We start from the raw sequence: 19,822 nt of genomic DNA on the forward strand, positions 1-19,822 counted from the left end.
CTTGAGAACTTTGCACTGGGTCCTCTCCACCACGACACACTAATGCCTTCATCTTCTCCAGCTTATTGTTCAAATGTTGTTTTATCAGAGAGATTTTCCTTGTTTGCCATATTTAGAGTCCTCGAGCCAATGCGATCTTCTCCTTTTCTTGTTTCATTTATTCTATAGCACTTATCACCATATGACTTAATACATATTTTATATTATTTGTTTATTGTTTATATCCTTTTACAGAAAGTACACTTCACAAGGGCAGGTGCTTGTGAGCCCCTGCTCTATGCCCAGTACTGTGGGCAGTGCCTAGCATGCAGAAGGTGATCTATGCATGCTTGTTGAACAAATGACAGAATTAATCATTTTATGTTTTTTTAACATTTTATTTTGTTCTCAAACTATCTTATTATATAGGTAAAGGGTTTTATTATAATTTGCTCCTTTTTTTAAAAAAATCAACCAGGGAAGATATTATAAATGAATTGTCTTTTTTGAACATAAAATTTAAATGATGTTAAATATTTTACTGGGGGGTTGAAAAAGCTTTAAAATAAAGGTAAAATTTAACATTTACTAAACACTTAGAGTACCCATTTAACTCTTATAATACTCTGTACTGTAGGCATTTATTATTTCTATTTTACACATGAAAAAGCAAAAAATAAAAAGATATTTTTTCTAAGATAATATAGTCAGTAAAAACAGAGCTGAATTCAAAGCTACGTAGAGCCTGTGAGCTTAATCTTGACTTCATACTCACTCCCTAGGTGTGGCATTTAAATCTATAAGGAGTAAGAATTTAGTTGTAATCATGTAAGACTCAGTGCCTGAGATGAGCTTTGCATACTAGAAGAAACACTGGATTGAAAGTTAAAAGACTTGGTTAAATACCTACCCGCTATGTGATTTAGGATGGTTTACTAACCATCCTGAGCTGTTTCTTTAGTCTCCAACTGGGTTGCAGAATTAAAAGAACTAAGTAAGATAATGTTTGGTGAAAGCACTACAAACTATACATTGTTTTGCAAAGTAACTTAATTTTTTCAAAAGACTAATAAATATGCCCTGGATATGAGCTCTCTGAATTTATAGTCAAATGCTTTAACATTTTGGTTTAAATTCTATGCAAATTAAGGAATGTAGTTATTTACCGGGCATCTTAAGAGAACACCAAGATGCTCATTGAACAGTAGAAATTACCAAAATGCTTCATGAGCTCTACGTACTGAAATAATGGACAGTGAATGCCAACATTATAATATACATTGTCCTCTACTTTCCTTTCAGGTGGATGGCTGGTACTCTTTGCCATCATGTTGCGGTTGGTGGCAGCTTGCCCTGAGTCATGTGTGGTGTGCACCAAAGATGTAATCCTCTGTCACCAGCTAACTTATATAGTAGGTAATAAAACTAATAACTCTAAAAAGCAGTGCTCAGTGTACCTGGAAAATTGGTTGCCTTACCTTTCATTGTACTGACTGTTCTCTGGGTTCAGCTTAAAAGAGGTAACTCTTTAATGAGTACACTTCATACAATGACTAAAGAGACTGGTAATATTTTATTTTCCTGTTCCTGATGGTCTCAATCAAAACTATTTAAAGACCTTCAGAGGTAATTGAGATATTTTGCTATTGCAAAAGAATATCACCATTTTATCCAGCTACACACTTAACAAATACATCACTTTAATATCTTTGTACATACTTTGTGCAGATTTGAACCCTACCACCAGCTGGAAGAAATACAAATGAATCAGAAACCTGAACTACAATTGTTCAGCATTAGTAAGATTAAGTGATGTACCAGTGAAACAGATTATTATCAAAGTGCGTCTCATTTTGAAAGTCTGGTCTTTTTTTATTGGTGGTAAATGAGCTGTAGAAATGCTAACAAGATACACTGCCTGTATTCATTACATATTGCTTGCTTAAGTCAACAATTTAATAAGACACCTTATTAACAAATTTGAGGAGAATGTGATTTACATCCTGATATCCAAGAAGAGATAAACAAGCTATAAGCTCTGCCAATGGAAAATTTCCATAAAGAAGCTTGAGTTACGACAGAGTGGAAGAGGATAATTTCTTCCATTTCTAATATCCCATGACTCTGATAATTAGGAGGTAGATGCTATCACCATCCTTGACAGGACAGGGAAGGTTTCAAGGACAGTTGATGTGTATATTGTTTCTAATCAGTATTGAAAATGCTTTAACACTAAACTCTCACCATCTAAAATGGATTTCTTGACTTCACTACATTTATTTTTCCTGATCAGAGATAGTTGATGTCTCTAAGAACAAATATTTCTCATCTACATTGTTGCACCTCTATATCCTCCTTCTCATTTACAGAACACCATATTTGTGAAGTTAGATTTCATAAATACAGAGAATAAAATGGATGAATTGTGAGTGGGGTTTCTGTCTAGACCTAGACAAAAAGTAATTGACAGAAATAATAGCCTGCTCATTCCGAGTCAGCAAATCCCTAAAGGACTGGGGACCCACGAAAACAAACCTCCTTCATCCCACATCAAAAACAATGATGAGAGGAACAAAATGCCAAACTGGCCAGAATTAATAGAATTCAAATAATCAATCATAAATGCTGAAAAAATCACCAGGATTTAAGCTTGCTTGTGCTGCAGGGATGAGAACAATTCTTCCAAAAGAAGGCACTCTGAGAATCTTTTGTCTTTTACGTATTTTTTAATCTCTTTGTTTCCACGATGCAGTCTGAATTTCCTAAGGGATTTGTGATTTGCTTCCCTGGGGTTGACTGTTCTAATATTACCTGTAGACCTCCTAGTGACAATGGACTCCTCTATCCTTATGACACTGTCATTTGCAGTCAAAACAATTTTAGCATGATAAAGATGTGTTACAATAACTCCTGATTATAATACATCTTTATTGAGTTAAAATGCTTTGATTTCTAATGACAGAGCAGTGATAGCTCTGAGGTGATTATGGTGAAGGGATTTAACAGTTGGAAGCCCTGAGTACCACCTGTCATCACATGATGGACTTCATTGGAGGGAACAGATATTAGACAGGAGGCTAAGATGGCCCAGACTATAATGAGAACCCCACTGACAGATACTTGGGTTGTCTGGATTGAATATATATCCTTACCAAGTTGCCAACTTTTAGCCTGGGGCTAAAAAGCAGAAACCAATGCTCCTTCTCACTCTCCCCATCCCAACACGCACCTTTATGTTTGGGAGAAAAGATGATTGACTTCACAGCATAAATATACATTGCTATGGAACACTGACTACAGGGGTCAGACACAGGCTCAGCTCTTAGTTGACTCTGTCCTGGATCTGCAGGGCTAGATCAAGTCAGTACACAGCCTCGGAGGGAGGGCCTGAAAAGACACCTTCAAAATAACATCGATGAAGATAATCCGAAACAATGAATTAACTTTGACACCTAAAGTAACAGATGGGTTTATGTTTCTCAAACAAACATGTCACAGTAGCAAAGAATATAAAAATCCATCATTTTGATATATAGCCAGCTTCCCCTTAAATTTAGAAATCAGAAAATCATTTTCATTTTGTGTATTGTTTATTGTTTTTACCCAGGTGATAAGATTGCTCAGGGGATATTGATTCTCTGCTCTCCACCATACCCCCTCCCTCCCACTCATGTGTATCCTGCATCTAGTCTGTGCTTTTTTCCCCACAGCAGCCCCTGTGACCACGAGGGTTTTAATCATCACTGATGGATATCTCTCCTCTATTGAGAGCACAAACCTGTCTCTCTTGTTTAATCTTGCCCTGCTCTCCCTGAGCAGAAATGGTATCAAGGATGTTCAGGAAGATGCCCTGGATGGCCTTACGATGTTGCGGACCTTGTTGCTGGAGCACAACCAAATATCCAGCTCTTCGCTCACTGATCACACCTTCAGCAAGCTTCACAGCCTGCAGGTGCTGGTGCTGAGCAATAATGCTCTCCGCACCCTACGAGGGTCTTGGTTCCGAAACACGAAGGGCCTGACCCGGCTCCAGCTGGATGGGAATCAGATCACTAATCTCACAGACAGTTCTTTCGGAGGCACGAATCTCCACAGTCTCAGATATCTGGATTTATCCAACAATTTTATTTCCTACATTGGGAAAGATGCCTTCCGGCCCCTGCCTCAACTACAGGAAGTGGACCTTTCCCGAAATAGGTTAGCCCACATGCCAGATGTGTTTACTCCACTCAAGCAGTTAATCCTTCTGAGCTTAGATAAGAACCAGTGGAGCTGCACTTGTGATCTCCATCCCCTTGCTCGGTTTTTAAGAAACTACATTAAGTCTTCTGCTCACACGCTCAGGAATGCCAAGGACCTAAATTGCCAGCCATCTACCGCAGCTGTGGCAGCTGCACAGCGTGTGCTGAGGCTGGCTGAGACCAACTGTGATTCCAAAGCTCCCAACTTCACTCTGGTTCTAAAGGACAGAAGTCCCCTCCTCCCAGGGCCGGATGTGGCCCTGCTGACTGTCCTTGGCTTTGCAGGTATGCCGGGGAGAAGTGTGCCCTCCTCTTTTCTCTTCTCTTGTCCATATTTTTGCAGCATGCTAAGTGATGCTTATTTAAGACACTTGGTTGCCAGGGCTATGGAAAGGAGAGGTTGCCAGTAGATGTGGGACGATACTAGCTGATTTGGCACAGGTTGCAAGTATTTCCTGTTTCAGGGAAGCTGTCTAACATAGAGGAAAGGGCCCTGGACCAGAATTCAAGAGCTCCAGCCCTGGTATAAATAGCATTGTGATCTTGAACAGGTTAACTTGCTATTTAGACTTTAGTTTCTTTGTGTGTAATACAGGAATAATATCTATATTTCATCAATCATCCTTTCACCAAAGAGTACTAGTGCATTTGCTATGACACTAGGAGAAAGATATTTAAAAACTGATGGGACATAGACTCTTTCCTCAAGGTACTTACATTTGTATGCTTCTCCATGGTGTATAGTAAGAGTCAGAGGGCTTTCACAGATGGACGAAGAGATGCTATTATGGCAATCAAATATATCTTAGTCTGCAGTGTTTGTGTGGCACAGTAGTTAAATAAATGAGCTCTGGAGTTGGATTGCCTAGGTTTGAATCCTGGCTCTGCTCTTAGCTGGATGACTTTGGACACATTATCTAACTTCTCTGTGCCTTGGTTTTCCTCCTGTTGGGGGGTTTTGAATTCTTCTAAGATTTCTGTTTGTCCAACTCTATGTAAACTTGGCCCATACTTCCCCAGACCAACTAAGGGGAGGATAAAATGCAATTCTTTATATATTTTTTGTAATTTAAAATTCATTAAACTATGCATCAGCTGTCATTACATCTCGCTGGATGAATAATATAAAATGGCACTTAGTGTCATTAGTTGAAGACCAAAGATGCATGAGATTTCTTAAGTTATCTAGCTCAATATGTGTTTTCCCCTATGCTCTCAGTGCACAGTGAAATTCTCTGCACCTGTGGGTAACCATGGTGATGAGGGGGTGGGGAGAGAAAGAGAGAGAGACCAGAGACCAGTAAATGGCATCCAAGACTGACGTATTTTAAATATGTGCTATAAATAATTATTCTATAACAGTTATCTAGTGAATTAATTGATTGTATTTTTACTTCCTGGCAATTACACTTTTAATCAGGATAGATAGAGACCAGCATCAGGTATAGACAATGGAACTACCATCAGCAGTAATCCAACTCACTTGGAAGGAAATTCAAATGTTAGGAAGATAAATTCTTTTAAAAACCATGTAACTATGTCAGTAATTGTATGTGCTAAGAAATAATTTACCATAAAAGACATAAATGATAGGGCAGCAGAGAGGTTTCCCTTAAATGTGCTTCTTAGAATACTAGCATTGGTGGATAATTAATAGACATTCCAATAAAAACACACAGATGCACACATAGGCAATAGATGTGGGGTTCAAATAGGTTTAGAAGGTACTAAGTTAAGCAAAGTGAAACAGGTGTACTCACTGCAGCACTTCTCATAACCTTTCATTTTCTAATGAGCACTATAAATTTCGAAGAGGAAGGTGTGATATGGAGCATTTCTTGAACTTATTTGGCCATGATCCCTTTTTTTCAGAGGATTTCATTGAATTTGTGTTCTAGAGGACGTTTTGGAAATATTATAATAGAGCAAATTTAATATCTTTTAGTTATCTTTTACATCTGTTTTCAGAAATATGTATTCAGGAATATATTTAGCCACATTAACAGTTCTTTATTAGTATTGAGATGAATACAAATTCTAGAAGATTCCAAAGGTTTTGTCAAAGTGACTGGGAGCTTAATATACATGAATAAATTCTGATAAATTATAAATATGATTACATATATGTTAGGTTTTGGTGTGAACTATCATACTAATATATCTTTCATCAAATAATTGTTAAATTGTAGTGCTTTGAGAAGAGAGTCTTCTTTAAAAAGACTCTGATTTTTGATGTTAATTTGCTCCATTAAGATTCCACTCTTTCTGAAGTACACATGTGGTGAGTTATCTATACTCCTAGATTGTGGGAAGAACATTTAGAACTATAGTTTTGCCTATGAGTCCATTTTCTTCTTCAGCTATATCTAAGTCATAAAAATTCCAAAGAATATAAATAGCTATATTCAGTAAATTTAAAACTAATAAATGGTTATTTGGCATCAAACACTAATATCTTGACACTTAAGCTATGAACTGGTAGATACAAAGTTTTTATGAAGCTGTAACAACGTGTTTCTAATGTTTCAATAAGAACTTATCATTAATTTTCCCTTTTTCTCTTGCCAACTCAGATAGATTGTTAGAACACTTTTTAAAAATAGAAACAATGCCCATGGCAAAGAAAATTCAAACGGCTTCTTAATAGCACATTCCGCCTGCCTACAAGCTTAATTTGCTGCTTTTGCTTTCTGCACTAATGGAAAGTGACCATACCTGACTGGTAACGGGATACAGATATATATCTAGTATCAAGAGCAGGGGAGTGAGTGGGTCCCTGCCATTCAGACACAATTAGAGGAGAAACTGTATCCTATAATCAGATTATGTTTACTCTCCTTTCAATGGCTGAGTCTTGTCTTGAAGAAAACTTAGCCCTTTTGTTCCTTCATTATTTGGTCTACTAACTGCACCAGTCATATAAATTATCATCATAATGATTTATTTTTTGGATTTTTTTTGTTCTTGATAGGTGAGTCTTCCAGGAACCAATAGAGCAATGCAAAACTTAAACAATGGTAGGTCAGTGAATCATAATCATAATCACGAATCGCAGTGAACACTCATTGAATCAAAGCACTGTATTAAACATGTCATATATATTATTTAATCCCTAGGTAGTATTAGTTATCCTCATTTGTGAAAGGAGAAAAAAGTAAGTGTTAGAGAAATTAGAAAATACCCAAGAAAAGTGTCAGAACATAGCTTTGAATCTTGAGTTTTTTTACCCATGTGAGTTAAAGAGTGGTTCTAATTTTTAATTTTTTAATATGTTCTTTAACATTTTAAAAACAAAATCCTTGTTTGGGATAATTCAAACTCTAGAATCTGTCAATAAAAGGATTATTATTTACATAATTTTGCTACAACTTTAAAAATGTGCCTTTAATAGAGATTGCTTCAATACGTTATAGCACTTTCCAAGAGTGTATTGTTGGCAAATGAATTAAAATAGATTTAAGAGCTCAAGATATGGCAAACCATACAATGGTTTAAGGATTTTACCAGAAACTGCAATTCTCCGTGTTTGCTCTTCATCTTTAACAGAAAAAAAAGAAACAATCATGACCTGATACTCTCCCTTTTCATTTAAGTTTTAAAAATATGTTTTCATTAATATTGTCTCCAGTGGATAAAACTAGGCATGGTGTAGCCAGTCAAAGCATCTAGAATGCTGTCTTCATTTCCAGAAAAGGGCACTGTCCTCAGGCAGATGTGGGTTTAGGACACAGATCTCTTTATTCAATCTGTACTGACACCATATCTTCCTAATCACATCTTGAGGATTTATAAGATTAGATCACCAGTGATTTCATTATCAGAATTCATAAACAGAATCCCTTCTGTTGATTTAAGAATATTTCATAAATGTTTCTGCCTCCTTTGTCTCAGAGTTGTGGACACTGGGGATAGAACGTTGAACAGGACTAAAAGGGTGTGTTGCCTCACGGTGCTCAACTGTAGCAGAGGAGGACAGTCTGCGAACAAGCATATGAATGAATAAACAGTATAATACCCCTCATAAGTGTGAAAAAACAAGGGAAATCACTGTGATAGACAGATAATGAGGGTATGACTCAGGGACATTGGTTTGAACATTTAGGTGGCTGAGGACGCCATTTGTCAAGATAGGAAAAGGGGAAATAGAAATAGGTTCGAGTCGGCATCTGGGTTTGAGAAACACTGGATCTTGCAATTTTATTCAGAGGACAAACTACGTAGAACATGAAATGACAGAACCAGGCAGTCTGAGATTAGACGTCATTCACTCCATTATGAGAGTTCATAAAAGGAGGTAACAGAGACAGAAAAAATAATGTTACTGCAGGAACTGTTTTATCTTAAACGAGTTTCAGTTCATGAAACAGCCTTTTTTTCTACCAAAGAGATTCCAGATGGTGTTGTTTCTTATAATTTTTAATATGTATAAAGATCCAAATTGGAAAGCAGAACAATGTCAATGGTAGCCTCTGTCCGGACTGATATTTTTCCAAATGGTGAAGGACTTCCTACCCATTCTGATATCTTTCAAGCCATTAACCTTTATATTTGTGGTTTTTACATTTGATGATTTATATGTTTCTTCCCAAGATGTTATCTTTTAATGGTCTCTCTATTTGTCACAGGAGCTGTTGGTCTCACTTGCCTAGGTTTAGTTGTATTTAACTGGAAACTCCAACAAGGCAAAGCAAATGAACACACATCAGAAAACCTTTGTTGCAGAACCTTCGATGAACCCTTGTGTGCTCGCCAGGCAAGAAATTACCACGCTAAGGGATACTGTAACTGCCACTTAACTCAGGAAAACGAGATAAAGGTCATGTCCATTGTGGGGTCCAGAAAGGAAATGCCACTTTTACAGGAAAATAGCCATCAAGCAACATCGGCCTCTGAGTCCACAACCCTTGACGGATCATTTAGAAACCTGAAAAAGAAAGACCATGGGGTAGGCAGCACTTTATTTTGCCAGGATGGTAGACTGCTGCATTCAGGATGTTCAGAGCCTCCTAGAAATACGACAGCTTTTAATGAAGCAGGCTTACTTACAACATATAATCCAAGGAAAGTTCAAAAGCTAAGGAATCTTGAGCCTGGAGAAGTCCAGCCTCAAACTCTGCAACATCATATAATGAGAACAGAAGGTGAGTTTGTCTTGTTTTAGAAAATCTCACTCCATTTAATTCTTTTTGAAGGAGGGAGCCTCCCTGCTTTAATTTCCTCAACAGGAAATGCTATAAAAATCACTATAGCACTAGTCTATTCCTTTTCTAAAAATATTGTGTGTGTGTGTGTGTGTGTGTGTGTGTGTGTGTGTGTGTGTGTTTGGGCTGAGGTGGAGATGAAGTGTTCTTACTTTTAGGAGCTGAGAGTACATCTCCTGACTGCTAAGTCAGGAGGCCCAACACCTAACAATGTTAAAAAAAGAAAAAAAGTAGCCTTTTAAATAGCAATAGTGCTGTTAAGATCTATGGGATGGCTAGTATCAGCTTTTATTCCAACATCCTTCGAGCTCTAATGCCAATTCTGCAGTAAGCAACCTTCCTAGAGCATGACATGTTAGAAGAATGGGCCCTCTAATGCTAGTGATTCATTTCAGGAATGATGTCAAGAAACATACTTTGCTTGCTGAGCTGTCAGGGATGATAACTTCCCAGTCCAGGGAAAGTCAGGACTTAATTCATCGTCCCACGCTGGGAGCCAAGTGAATCTGGCCGTGACATCTACCCACTGTACATGGGCGATGTCAATATTCAGGGGGAGGCAATGAATTAAACGTCTTCCTTTTTCTTCCTGAATAGTAAGGCTATGCATTCAGGCTCAGCAGTGAAAATGTTGACAGCTGCTCTGTAAAGAGGTTCCTGTCATTTATTTGAATTGGTTTACAACAAGCAGAGCTTTCTCTAAGAGTATGAATTGACAGAGGTGCTGTATCAAGAAATTCTTACCACAGGGGTCTGGCCCTAAGGATGCATTTTGGGGCGACTGGATAAGAATAAAACCATATGTTATCTCACATATGTTATAAGGTAGGATGCGAGTTTATTCCATTGCATTCCCACACTCCAGTTCTTACCAGTGCCTGGGGTTTGATGATTTCACACAAGAAAGGGATGGCTGAGGAAAGAAACATATGCCATAGAAACCAGGTCAGAGTGGCTTTATTTTATAAAGAAATAAGCACTTACCCTTTCATTAGAATCATACCTTAGGCAGATGTTTCATTTCACCTTTTAACTTTGTCCAATGCCTGAACTTCTCTGTGGGAAACTCCTATAACTGAAGGGGATGTGGTCTCTTAACCATTTAAAACCCAGTCTGTTGTTTTCACACTGAGAACACTGGTTTGCCAGATCAACATGAATCCTTTTAAGAAATACCTGAAATGCTGCTCTATGCCAGGCATTGTACCAGAACTAGAGAGGGCAGGTATTTGAGGAGAAAACAGCCAAGGTCACATCTGCTCCAGAGCAGAAATCGGTAAAGAAAAAGTTACCACTCTGATTACGCCTTCTGACTTGGAAAAAGAATTACAGACTTTCCAGGGTAGAGGGGACTTTAGACCTAGACTAATAGTTCTTAAAGTTTATCTTTGAGTCACAGAACTCTCTGAGACTCTGACCAAGGCTACAGATTCTTTCCCCAGCATAATTTGTATACTTACATAAAGCTCCCATCTAGTCCAACCTTCTAATACACAGAGAACAAGTAGCTTCTCCAAGGTCACCTAGAATGTTGACAGCAGATCTTATATTGGAATTAGATGCTAGTCTGAGACTTAGTTTGCCTCTTGGGGAAAATTGGAGATGGAGTATCCCCACCCCTAGGAGCTGAGAGTACATTTCCTGTCTACTATAAGTTAATTTTGAGGCCTAACACCTAACAATGTTAAAAATGAAAAAAAAAATGAGCCTTTTAAATAGCAATAGTGCTGTTAGGATTTTTTGCAGTTAAGATGTTTTGCAGTTAAGATTCCTTTTTTTCTCATGGAATAAAAAACTTCTTCCTCTGGATGAAAAAATTTCATGAAACAATAGAAAGTATACTAATAAATAAGTTTAAATTTTAGATGCATTGTGGTTAAGACAGTAGGGTCGCTTAATGTCAGATAGACTTGGGCTCAATTCTTGGTTTCAACACTTAGCTGATGTGTGACTAGGGGAAAGCATTCAACTTCTTTAAAGCTCATTCCTTCATCTGTAAAAGTTATAAGACAGTAGGATCTGTCCAATGGTCACGTCTCTTGTGAATATTAAAAGAGATGATGAATGTACAATATGAGCACAATGCCTAGCTCTTAGCATGTGCTCAATTAATGGTATTACTATTATTTTTGTCATTAATATTATTTAATGTGTAAAAGGAGATTATAGGCAGACATTAAGGAGAAGCCAGTACAAGTTTCCTTCTTCCACATGTGCCTACAGGGCTGTAGATATGTCTATCCCCGAACAGTTAAAGGAAGCTTCCTTTCTGAACCATTCATCATGTACTGTTTTCTTTTAGTGAGTGAAAGATTGTAACACTAAGAGGAATTTGCAGGCAGACATTTAAAAGAAGCTAGCAGAAGAAGTTATTAATAAGATTAAATATTATATTAATTTGTACCATTTTAAAAGTCCCAGGCAAAGACTTCTGCCACACAAACCAGGCTACATTTCAAAATACCTATTTAACAAATATTTAATGAACATTTTATTAAGTTATGAGAAATAAAACAGATATGGACTCTGCTTTCATTGAGTCAATAGTATTGCAAGTATTTCCCTTTCATTGTCAAATTATTATCTTATTATTGATTATCTGAAACCTGAGCATTACTCAATATTGTACCCATGTTCTGCCCAATATTTAAGTTGCAAATGGGAAATGAATTCAGGAAAAAATTACTATAGCCATTTAAAAAGGATTTACATATTATTCATATTTAAAGCTAACCTAACCAACAACTAAAGATATATGACTATAAATAACATTTATATTTCTAACTCCACAACTTTTAAGTCAGCATCACAACTGACTGCAGTGTGACCATAGTGTCATTGCAAAACATATGGAAGTGACAAATGTCCTTTGTAGGTTTGGTTAAAAATTAGGAAATAGTCAAGAATTGCAATTATCAGAGGAGTCAGTTTTATACTTTTCATAAGGTTTCTAAGCATCTGTTTGGTTGGGGTAATAAAACTCTGCTAAGTGCTAAATTCTTGCATTTATTGTTCCACAGATATCAGCAGTGACATATTTAGAAGAAGATATGCAACACCCGCTTCAGCCTTGGCAGGAGAAAGTCTTGAGAAGCATTTAACAAATGAATCATGGCAGCCTACAATAGAGAAAGACGACAATGGCTTACAACCTCATAGGCAAAGACATTTTATTACAAGCTCATCAGCCAAGCCTTGTGAGCCTGAGGAATACTATGTACAAAAGATCATACAAAAACATAGATCAAAATATGATGATCCTTGTGGACTGTTAAAACAGAGCAAACCTAGGTATTTTCAGCCAGACAATTCTCTTATCTGTAAATATGTGCCCTGTGAGCAATTTGAAGATTACATGAAAGAAAAGAAGCCAAATCGTAGACAACACTCAAAGCCTGAGAAAGAGCAAATCCAAATTAACAGTGCAATAGAAAAATTTCTTATGAGTGAGGACAACATAGATTTATCAGGATTATCAGCAAAAATCAAGAAAGCATATTCCCCAAAGAGGGTTAGCTTCCATGATCCTGATTTAGTAGAAATAAATAGGTCGATGATGTCACCCAAAATATCAACCCCTCGGAAACGGCAGAAAAATCAAAGTAACCAACTGACTAAGTTGGATGTTAAAAAATTTAGCAACCCTGGGGAGAGAAACAAAGGAGAAAAATGGTTTACTAATTCATGGGTTCTGAAAAGGAAGAGAACCCCTCAGTCTGGCCTCAAAGGGAAAATTAAAGGACAAAACTTAAAGATAAAATTAAATTTACATCCTTTTAGAAAAGTCAGAGTCCGTCCAGAAAAATCCTTGTCAGGCAAGCAAGTATTGTTGCCTCCTAAGAAATTATCCAAAACTTCTGAGACAGAAGCGAAAATAAATACTGTGTCTTCTGCAGATTTTCTTCAACAGTCAGAGAGTAGCAACTATGTTAGACTCACTTCAAAGAGGCTGCCTCTGAAACATGACTCAAAGCAGACCCCATATTACCAACAAAACACTAAACGTGCCCCCCTGCTCAGTGCTAACAACTTGCCTGTAGTCAACCAGAGCTCTATAGAAAGCAACTGTTACTCAGCTGGCCACATTCCTGATGGAAACACATCAAAATGGCCTCAGCCTACACCCACTGATGCTGAGCACAGGCACTCACATTCTCAATTCTCAACTGAGCAAATGGAAGGTGCAACTCAGCTGCAATCAAAAGTGCTTAGTTATTTACCAACTACTTGGGGAAATATAGGAAGTGATGTTTTACCATTCCAACATTCCAGGGGGGCTACTGACCAAGGGACAATGGAGTCCACTGAGCACATGGGACAGAATGTATCGAAGACCAGTGAGCTTAATCAGTTTTCTTTGTCCCCGAGGAATCAAACACAACTTTTAGATGCTCACAGGACTGACAGCTACAACAAGGAATACACTTTAGACCAAAATGAAGCCTTACAACACAGAGAGCAAAATTCAAGTCATGCACAGCTTGAAAATAAAGAAAAAACATTAATGACAAAACCCCAAATACCACATCAAATTGTGGAAAACTGTATTATGGATAAGGAAGAAAACGATGTAGAAAAAATACTTTCAAAAACAGAAACTTATGATTCCTCTCTCATTCCCCAAACACAATCCAAGAACAACCTATCATTTATGAAGACAAATTCAATTCCATACCAAAATAGAATAGAACTTCCCAAGGATATCAGTACTTCTCCTGTTAGTAGTCAAGCCGTTTGGCACCTAACCAATAGTAGCGAAAAAGGAATTGACAGCACAAATGCATTGCCCAGAAATGACGGCACTGAAGCACTAGAGATAAAAATAGTAGGGAAAGAAGAGAAAAATATGCTTGATGAAAGCAAGACAGATTCTAGTATGTTAATTCAGATCACACAAATGACCTTAAAAGGCAACACAAAAGAAAGGCAGCAAACTTGGGAAAATGGAACAAGTGAAAAACATGTATTACATGATGCAAGCTCTGCCGAGGAGACCATTACAGCTAAAGATTTAAGTATCACAAGTTCCCATGAAACCCAAAATAGAATACTTTGCAGTGAAGTAGATCCTGAAATTAACAGTAATATACATAATTTTAGAGAAGTTCAAAATATTCAACCAGATAAAGACAATGTACATAAAGAAAGTGCAATGAGAGTGGAGACACATGAAGCGTTTTCCTTCTTACCAGGGTTAAAAGGCAGTTTTGAGGCACAAAACGAGGTGTTTTTAGTTCCTAGCAGAATAAATGAAGCTGAAAACTCTGCTCCAAAACCTGTACTGTATCCACCACCATCTACTGAATATGCTACTACATCACCTTTAGAAGCAGAATAAAGTGAACAAAATGACTCAAATAATAATCCTTTTCTACTTTAGCTTTCTTCAAGAGGACATACAAACACCCACTAGCCTTTGCATGCATTACAAATGCATCATTTTGGAGGACAACAACGTCCTCAGTAACTCTTTGTTATCAATAAAATAAAACCAGAGAGTTGAATATGTGACAAAAATCAAAGATGGAGTCATAGGATACGTCTGACACAATTAACTGAGTATGCTTCTCTAAGGAATGAAAAAACAAGTATGAAAAGTTTTGCCAAGTCTTGCAAAAGCAAGCAAACATTGAAAAAAAAAAAAGCCTCAAATGAAAAACTACTTAAGAAGAGTATTTGAGCAGATTTACATTTGATGTTTATTTTATGTAAATTATTATACACATCTCAATTAGGGGTATTACAATATTGCTTTCTACACGGATAATTATATATTCATATTTTTGTTTGATCTGTTTTCCTAATTATAGTATGAAAATAAAAATTCAGCTTTGTTAACTGTAGTCTAACTGATATGCATATTGGTATGTTTCATACATTTGCAATTGTCCTGTTGACAATTATCCTAGATTTAAGTAGAAGTCTTTAAAACTTGTTATTTCTCTAAGAGAAAAAAATTAAGGATTTCCAGGGATAGTTGACCGTTTCCATAAAAATCTGCAAAATCCTATAAATCCACTAGGTGGAGATCTCAGCTTCAATCATTTTAGAAGAACAGGGCTTGAAGATCAACACAATGGATCCTGAACAAAAGGAATTTTAATAAGCTTTACTGTCAATTGTTATTAATTTAAGATTTTGAAAACTAAATAACCTATTATTACGTAGCTTTCAAGGTTTGTTCTCTTGAGTTTCGCATGCCACTGTTGTTCGGAGTGAGAACTCCTCCTTGTACACTGGAATTAAATGTGGCTATAAATATTAAATTTAAAAACAGTAACAGAGCAAACATGTCTCATTCAAAGCCACGCTTATTTGAAAAATATAGATATATTCAAATAATTTAATCATTGGGACCACTTAAAAAATATTTAAAGCATACCTTCACTGTTTAGAATATTATACTATTTTACATTTTTTAGTAGAGGAACAAAAAGTTTAAAAGGGAAAAAAACTTCCTCTTCTCCTATTTCTATACCTGTCTAGGTCTATACATCTTTATATCGACATTTGGTATAACAATAAAAAATAAGCTTTATAAACCTTATAAGATTATTAGAACAATATAAATATTGCCTACATACCCCACCTCTTTTGTTTCCCTTCCTATTCAGAATTGCTAGGAAATGACTTAAGTTTCTTATTTTGAAGTTTCCTAAACTTCTTACCTCTCTTCGTCTTTTCTCACCAATATTCAAGGCTTTATTGCTTTTTTCCTAATTCCTCTGGTATTTTGGTTCATTATCTCTGCTTGAGCTTAACTCCCATGCCACCTATCTGCCTTGCCTGATCCCACTTTATTTTTAAACCACCTTTAAGGTGAGACAAGTACCTATGCCAACTTCTTGCATGATAAGTTTATTCCACCCTAATCAACAGCTTCTTCATCTTTGTAGACCAGGTCACTTTTTTTCTTGCTAACTATCTTTCCTTTTCCTTTTTTTTTTCTTCTTTAAAGCACTGTCACCTTACTTCAGCACCTTTAGCTTTGTTCTTTCTCCTCTGGCTGCCAAGAATATTCCTGATATCTAGAGGCCTAATGAGTACTCTTGGTCACTAGCTGACTCTCAGGAGGCAGCAGTCCTAGTTCTCCTGGTCTCTTTTCTCTCTTCCATTTCTGAAATCCAGTCTTTAACCTCTTTATGATGTTTCCTTTGAAATAGTTCTCAGGTTTACCCTTGCCCTTGAATCTCCATGGTAACCACTGTAGTCTGTGTGTTGTAATCAACTGGATTACTCAAACAGCAATCTAGCTGGCTGCTCCAACTTGTCTTTTGCTTGAGTTTCAACCCATTAGTTTTCTATCTTTGTTGGGCACAAGTCACCTGGGGTGCTTGTTAAAATGTGGAGTTTCAGGCTCCATCTCAGAGATTTTCATTCAGCAAACTTAGGTTAGGGCCCCAGAATCTTCATTTCAACAAACTTTTCAGGGTAATCTGGAACACATAGTTTGCAGCCCACATATTAAGAATCAATGCTTAGCTATTCCAATGAGCATTACAAGATAATTCAGTGCTTGCCTTAGCATAGGAACTACAATTTTTTAAGTAAATAAATCCTTTGTATCAAACTCAGATGAACTTTCTAAAAAATTACTTTTATCTTTTCACTCCTTTAGAGAAAAAATATAATTGCCATAATTTCATGTCTAAATTTCCTGTTCCAGTTTGCAAAATCTGTCACTATCTAGTATCAGGCTTTTTTTCTACCTCTTACTGTTTTCCAGCCTTCTCCCATCTTCAGCAGACTGTTCTTACTCTCCTCAATGTTCTAGTTTATGAGTTTTGACTAAGAAGACATCCTGGTGAAAATACTGTGCTTCAAATTCAAGGAATGAGGTAAAGACAGATATGCAAGAAAAAATGAGAAGTAAAGTTGATAACCTAGAAAGTAATGACCAGGATAGCATGATGTTAGTGTCCTCCATCTAAAGATGAGCTTGTTTCAAATAATGCCTGATACAGAGATTTAATCTCTCCACGGCTACAATGTAGCAACTGCTACTAGTCTTTCCTTTGTATCTGTTCTCCCAATGAATTTTCGTATGTTCTGGTTGGTTAGACTGTTTTTCTTTCTCACCAAGCCGCCTTCTTTCAGAAAACTCCTGTTCATGATCTCAGCTCAAGTGTTACTCTTTTTGGGAAGCCTTCACTAACCTACATTCTGTCTTTGTCTCCCAACTTGCAAGTAGTATTCTTTTAGTATATATTCTCACAGAATTTTGTCTTTCTCAATCTTGGCAGGTAACTATAGAATCATTAATATGTTTATTAAATCAATCTCCATATAACTACCAGGTCTTAAACTCCATTTAAGAGTTTACATCTCTATTGAATCCCTTTCCCCTATCCTAGGAGGTATACAGCAGGAACTCAACAAATAATTGTTGAAGGAAAGAATAAAATATAGCCCATTGTTCCCTTTTATTTGCCACTCAGCTTGCTGACATGGTAAAGACCTTACTGGACAATTAAGGAAGACTCAAGTGTGTCACATACAGAAGTAGCTCAACTTCATTATCCTAAGGTGGTTACCAGAGCCAAATCAGCCTCGACTGACTAGCAGACCCACATACCGCAAGTCAGTTGAAGACTTTGCTTTCCTAATATGCTATTTCTTCATCTTCCCCTCTGCATCTCATCAGCAGAACAAAGACTCTGTGCTGATAAACTTCACTTCTTAGCAGTACAACTTTTCTACTAAGCAATTAATTTTTATCCTTTCTTTTTTTTAACGGTATCCTTCTTTGGCCATATTCCAATATCTGGTTGTCATTTCCCAACCCTTTGCTTGAGACATCCATTCTACCCGAAAAATGCTTTTAGAATCTGCCAATGACCTATCTTTATATTGAAATTAGAAATTCCACATGCCTGTTATCTATAATTATGAAGAGACATTTCAAAGAAAAAGGGATTCCCTTGTTATCTGATGGTAAATTTTGTCACAGTGTGTCCAGAATTGGTGGGTTCTTGATCTCGCTGACTTCAAAAATGAAGCTGCAGACCCGCACGGTGTGTTACAGTTCTTAAAGATGGTGTGTCCAGAGTTTGTTCCTTCAGATGTTCAGATATGTCCGGAGTTTCTTCCTTCTGGTGGGTTCGTGGTCTCGCTGACTTTAGGAGTGAAGCTGCAGACCTTCGAGGTGAGAGTCACAGCTCTTAAAGGCGGTGCGTCCATCCTGTTCCTTCCAGTGGGTTCGTGGTCTCACTCGCTTCACGAGTGAAGCTGCAGACCTTCGCAGAGAGCGTTACAGCTCATAAAAGCAGCGTGGACCAAAGAGTGAGCACCAACAAGACTTATTGCCAAGACCCAAAGAACATACCCTCCACATCATAGATGATGACCCTAGGGGCTTGCGCTGCTGCCGATTCAGGCACCCTGCTTTTATTCCCTTGTCTGGCCCCACCCACATCCTGCTGATTCGTCCATTTTACAGAGAGCTGATTGGTCCATTTTACAGAGAGCTGATTGGTCCGTTTTGACAGGGTGCTGATTGGTGTGTTTACAATCTCTGACCTAGACACAGAGTGCTGATTGGTGCATTTACAATCCTCTAGCTAGACATAAAAGTTCTCCAAGACCCCACCCGACACAGGAGACCAGCTGACTTCGCCCTAGTGGATCCCGGGCCAGGGCCGAGGGCGGAGCTGCCTGCTAGTCCTGTGCCACATGCCTGCACTTCTCAGCCCTTGGGTGTTCCATGGGACCAGGTGCTGTGGAGCAGGGGGTGGTGCCCATCAGGGAGGCTCAGGCTACGCAGGACCCCATGGTGGGAGGTTGGGGGAGACTCGGGCATGGCAGGCTGCAGGTCCCAAACCCTGCCCCGCGGGGAGGCGGCTGAGGCCTGGTGAGAGGCCTGAGTGTGGTGCGGGAGGGCTGGCAGTGTTGGGGGACCCGGTGCACCCTCTGCAGCTGCTGGCCCGGGTGCTGAGCCTCTCACTTCCCGGGGTGGTGCTGGCTGGCCACTCCGAGTACAGGGGCGTGCCCACCCAGAACTCACGTTGGCCCGCGAGCGCCAGCCGGTTCCCGCCTGCACCTCTCCCTCCACACCTCCCGGCAAGCCGAGGGAGCTGGCTCTGGCCTCGACCAGCCCAGAGAGGGGTTCCCACAGTGCAGTGGCGGGTCGAAGGGTTACTCAAGTGCGGCCAGAGTGGACGACGAGGCCAAGGAAGCACCGAGAGTGAGTGAGGGCTGCTAGCACGTTGTCACCTCTCAATAGCTTGCTTCCCACAGAGAGAAGGAAATTCTAGAATAGGTGCTTGACATACTTTTTCTGAGAAGACATGTCTGAAGTTCATACTGAAATACAAGAAAATGTTTTCCTAAACTACTTTACGTGATGTAATTTTCAAGAAGAAATTTTCTGGACATCAAAATTCAGATGCAGGGATTGAAGGC

General features: G+C 38.2%; 2 protein-coding genes across 3 annotated transcripts in view; one reads left to right on the forward strand and one right to left on the reverse strand.

Moving 5' to 3' along the window:
* Positions 1-15,660, forward strand: part of LRRC53 (leucine rich repeat containing 53) — a 43,507-nt gene extending 27,847 nt beyond the window's left edge. Inside the window, exons 1-4 of one of the 2 annotated variants that reach the window (XM_030825183.1) lie at positions 1,217-1,395; positions 3,690-4,505; positions 8,846-9,361; positions 12,442-15,660. In XM_030825183.1, coding sequence (XP_030681043.1) covers positions 1,308-1,395; positions 3,690-4,505; positions 8,846-9,361; positions 12,442-14,759 — 3,738 coding nt within the window. In that variant the 5' untranslated portion in view covers positions 1,217-1,307 and the 3' untranslated portion in view covers positions 14,760-15,660. Of the gene's footprint in view, positions 1-1,216; positions 1,396-3,689; positions 4,506-8,845; positions 9,362-12,441 lie in introns of those variants that run through there. The other variant, XM_030825184.1, reaches the window with a different exon arrangement.
* LOC100592286 (serine/threonine-protein kinase TNNI3K) overlaps positions 1-19,822 on the reverse strand; it is a 338,808-nt gene that overhangs the window by 58,082 nt on the left and 260,904 nt on the right.

This window comes from Nomascus leucogenys, chromosome 12 (genome assembly GCF_006542625.1).
Source record: "Nomascus leucogenys isolate Asia chromosome 12, Asia_NLE_v1, whole genome shotgun sequence".
Lineage (NCBI taxonomy): Eukaryota > Metazoa > Chordata > Mammalia > Primates > Hylobatidae > Nomascus > Nomascus leucogenys.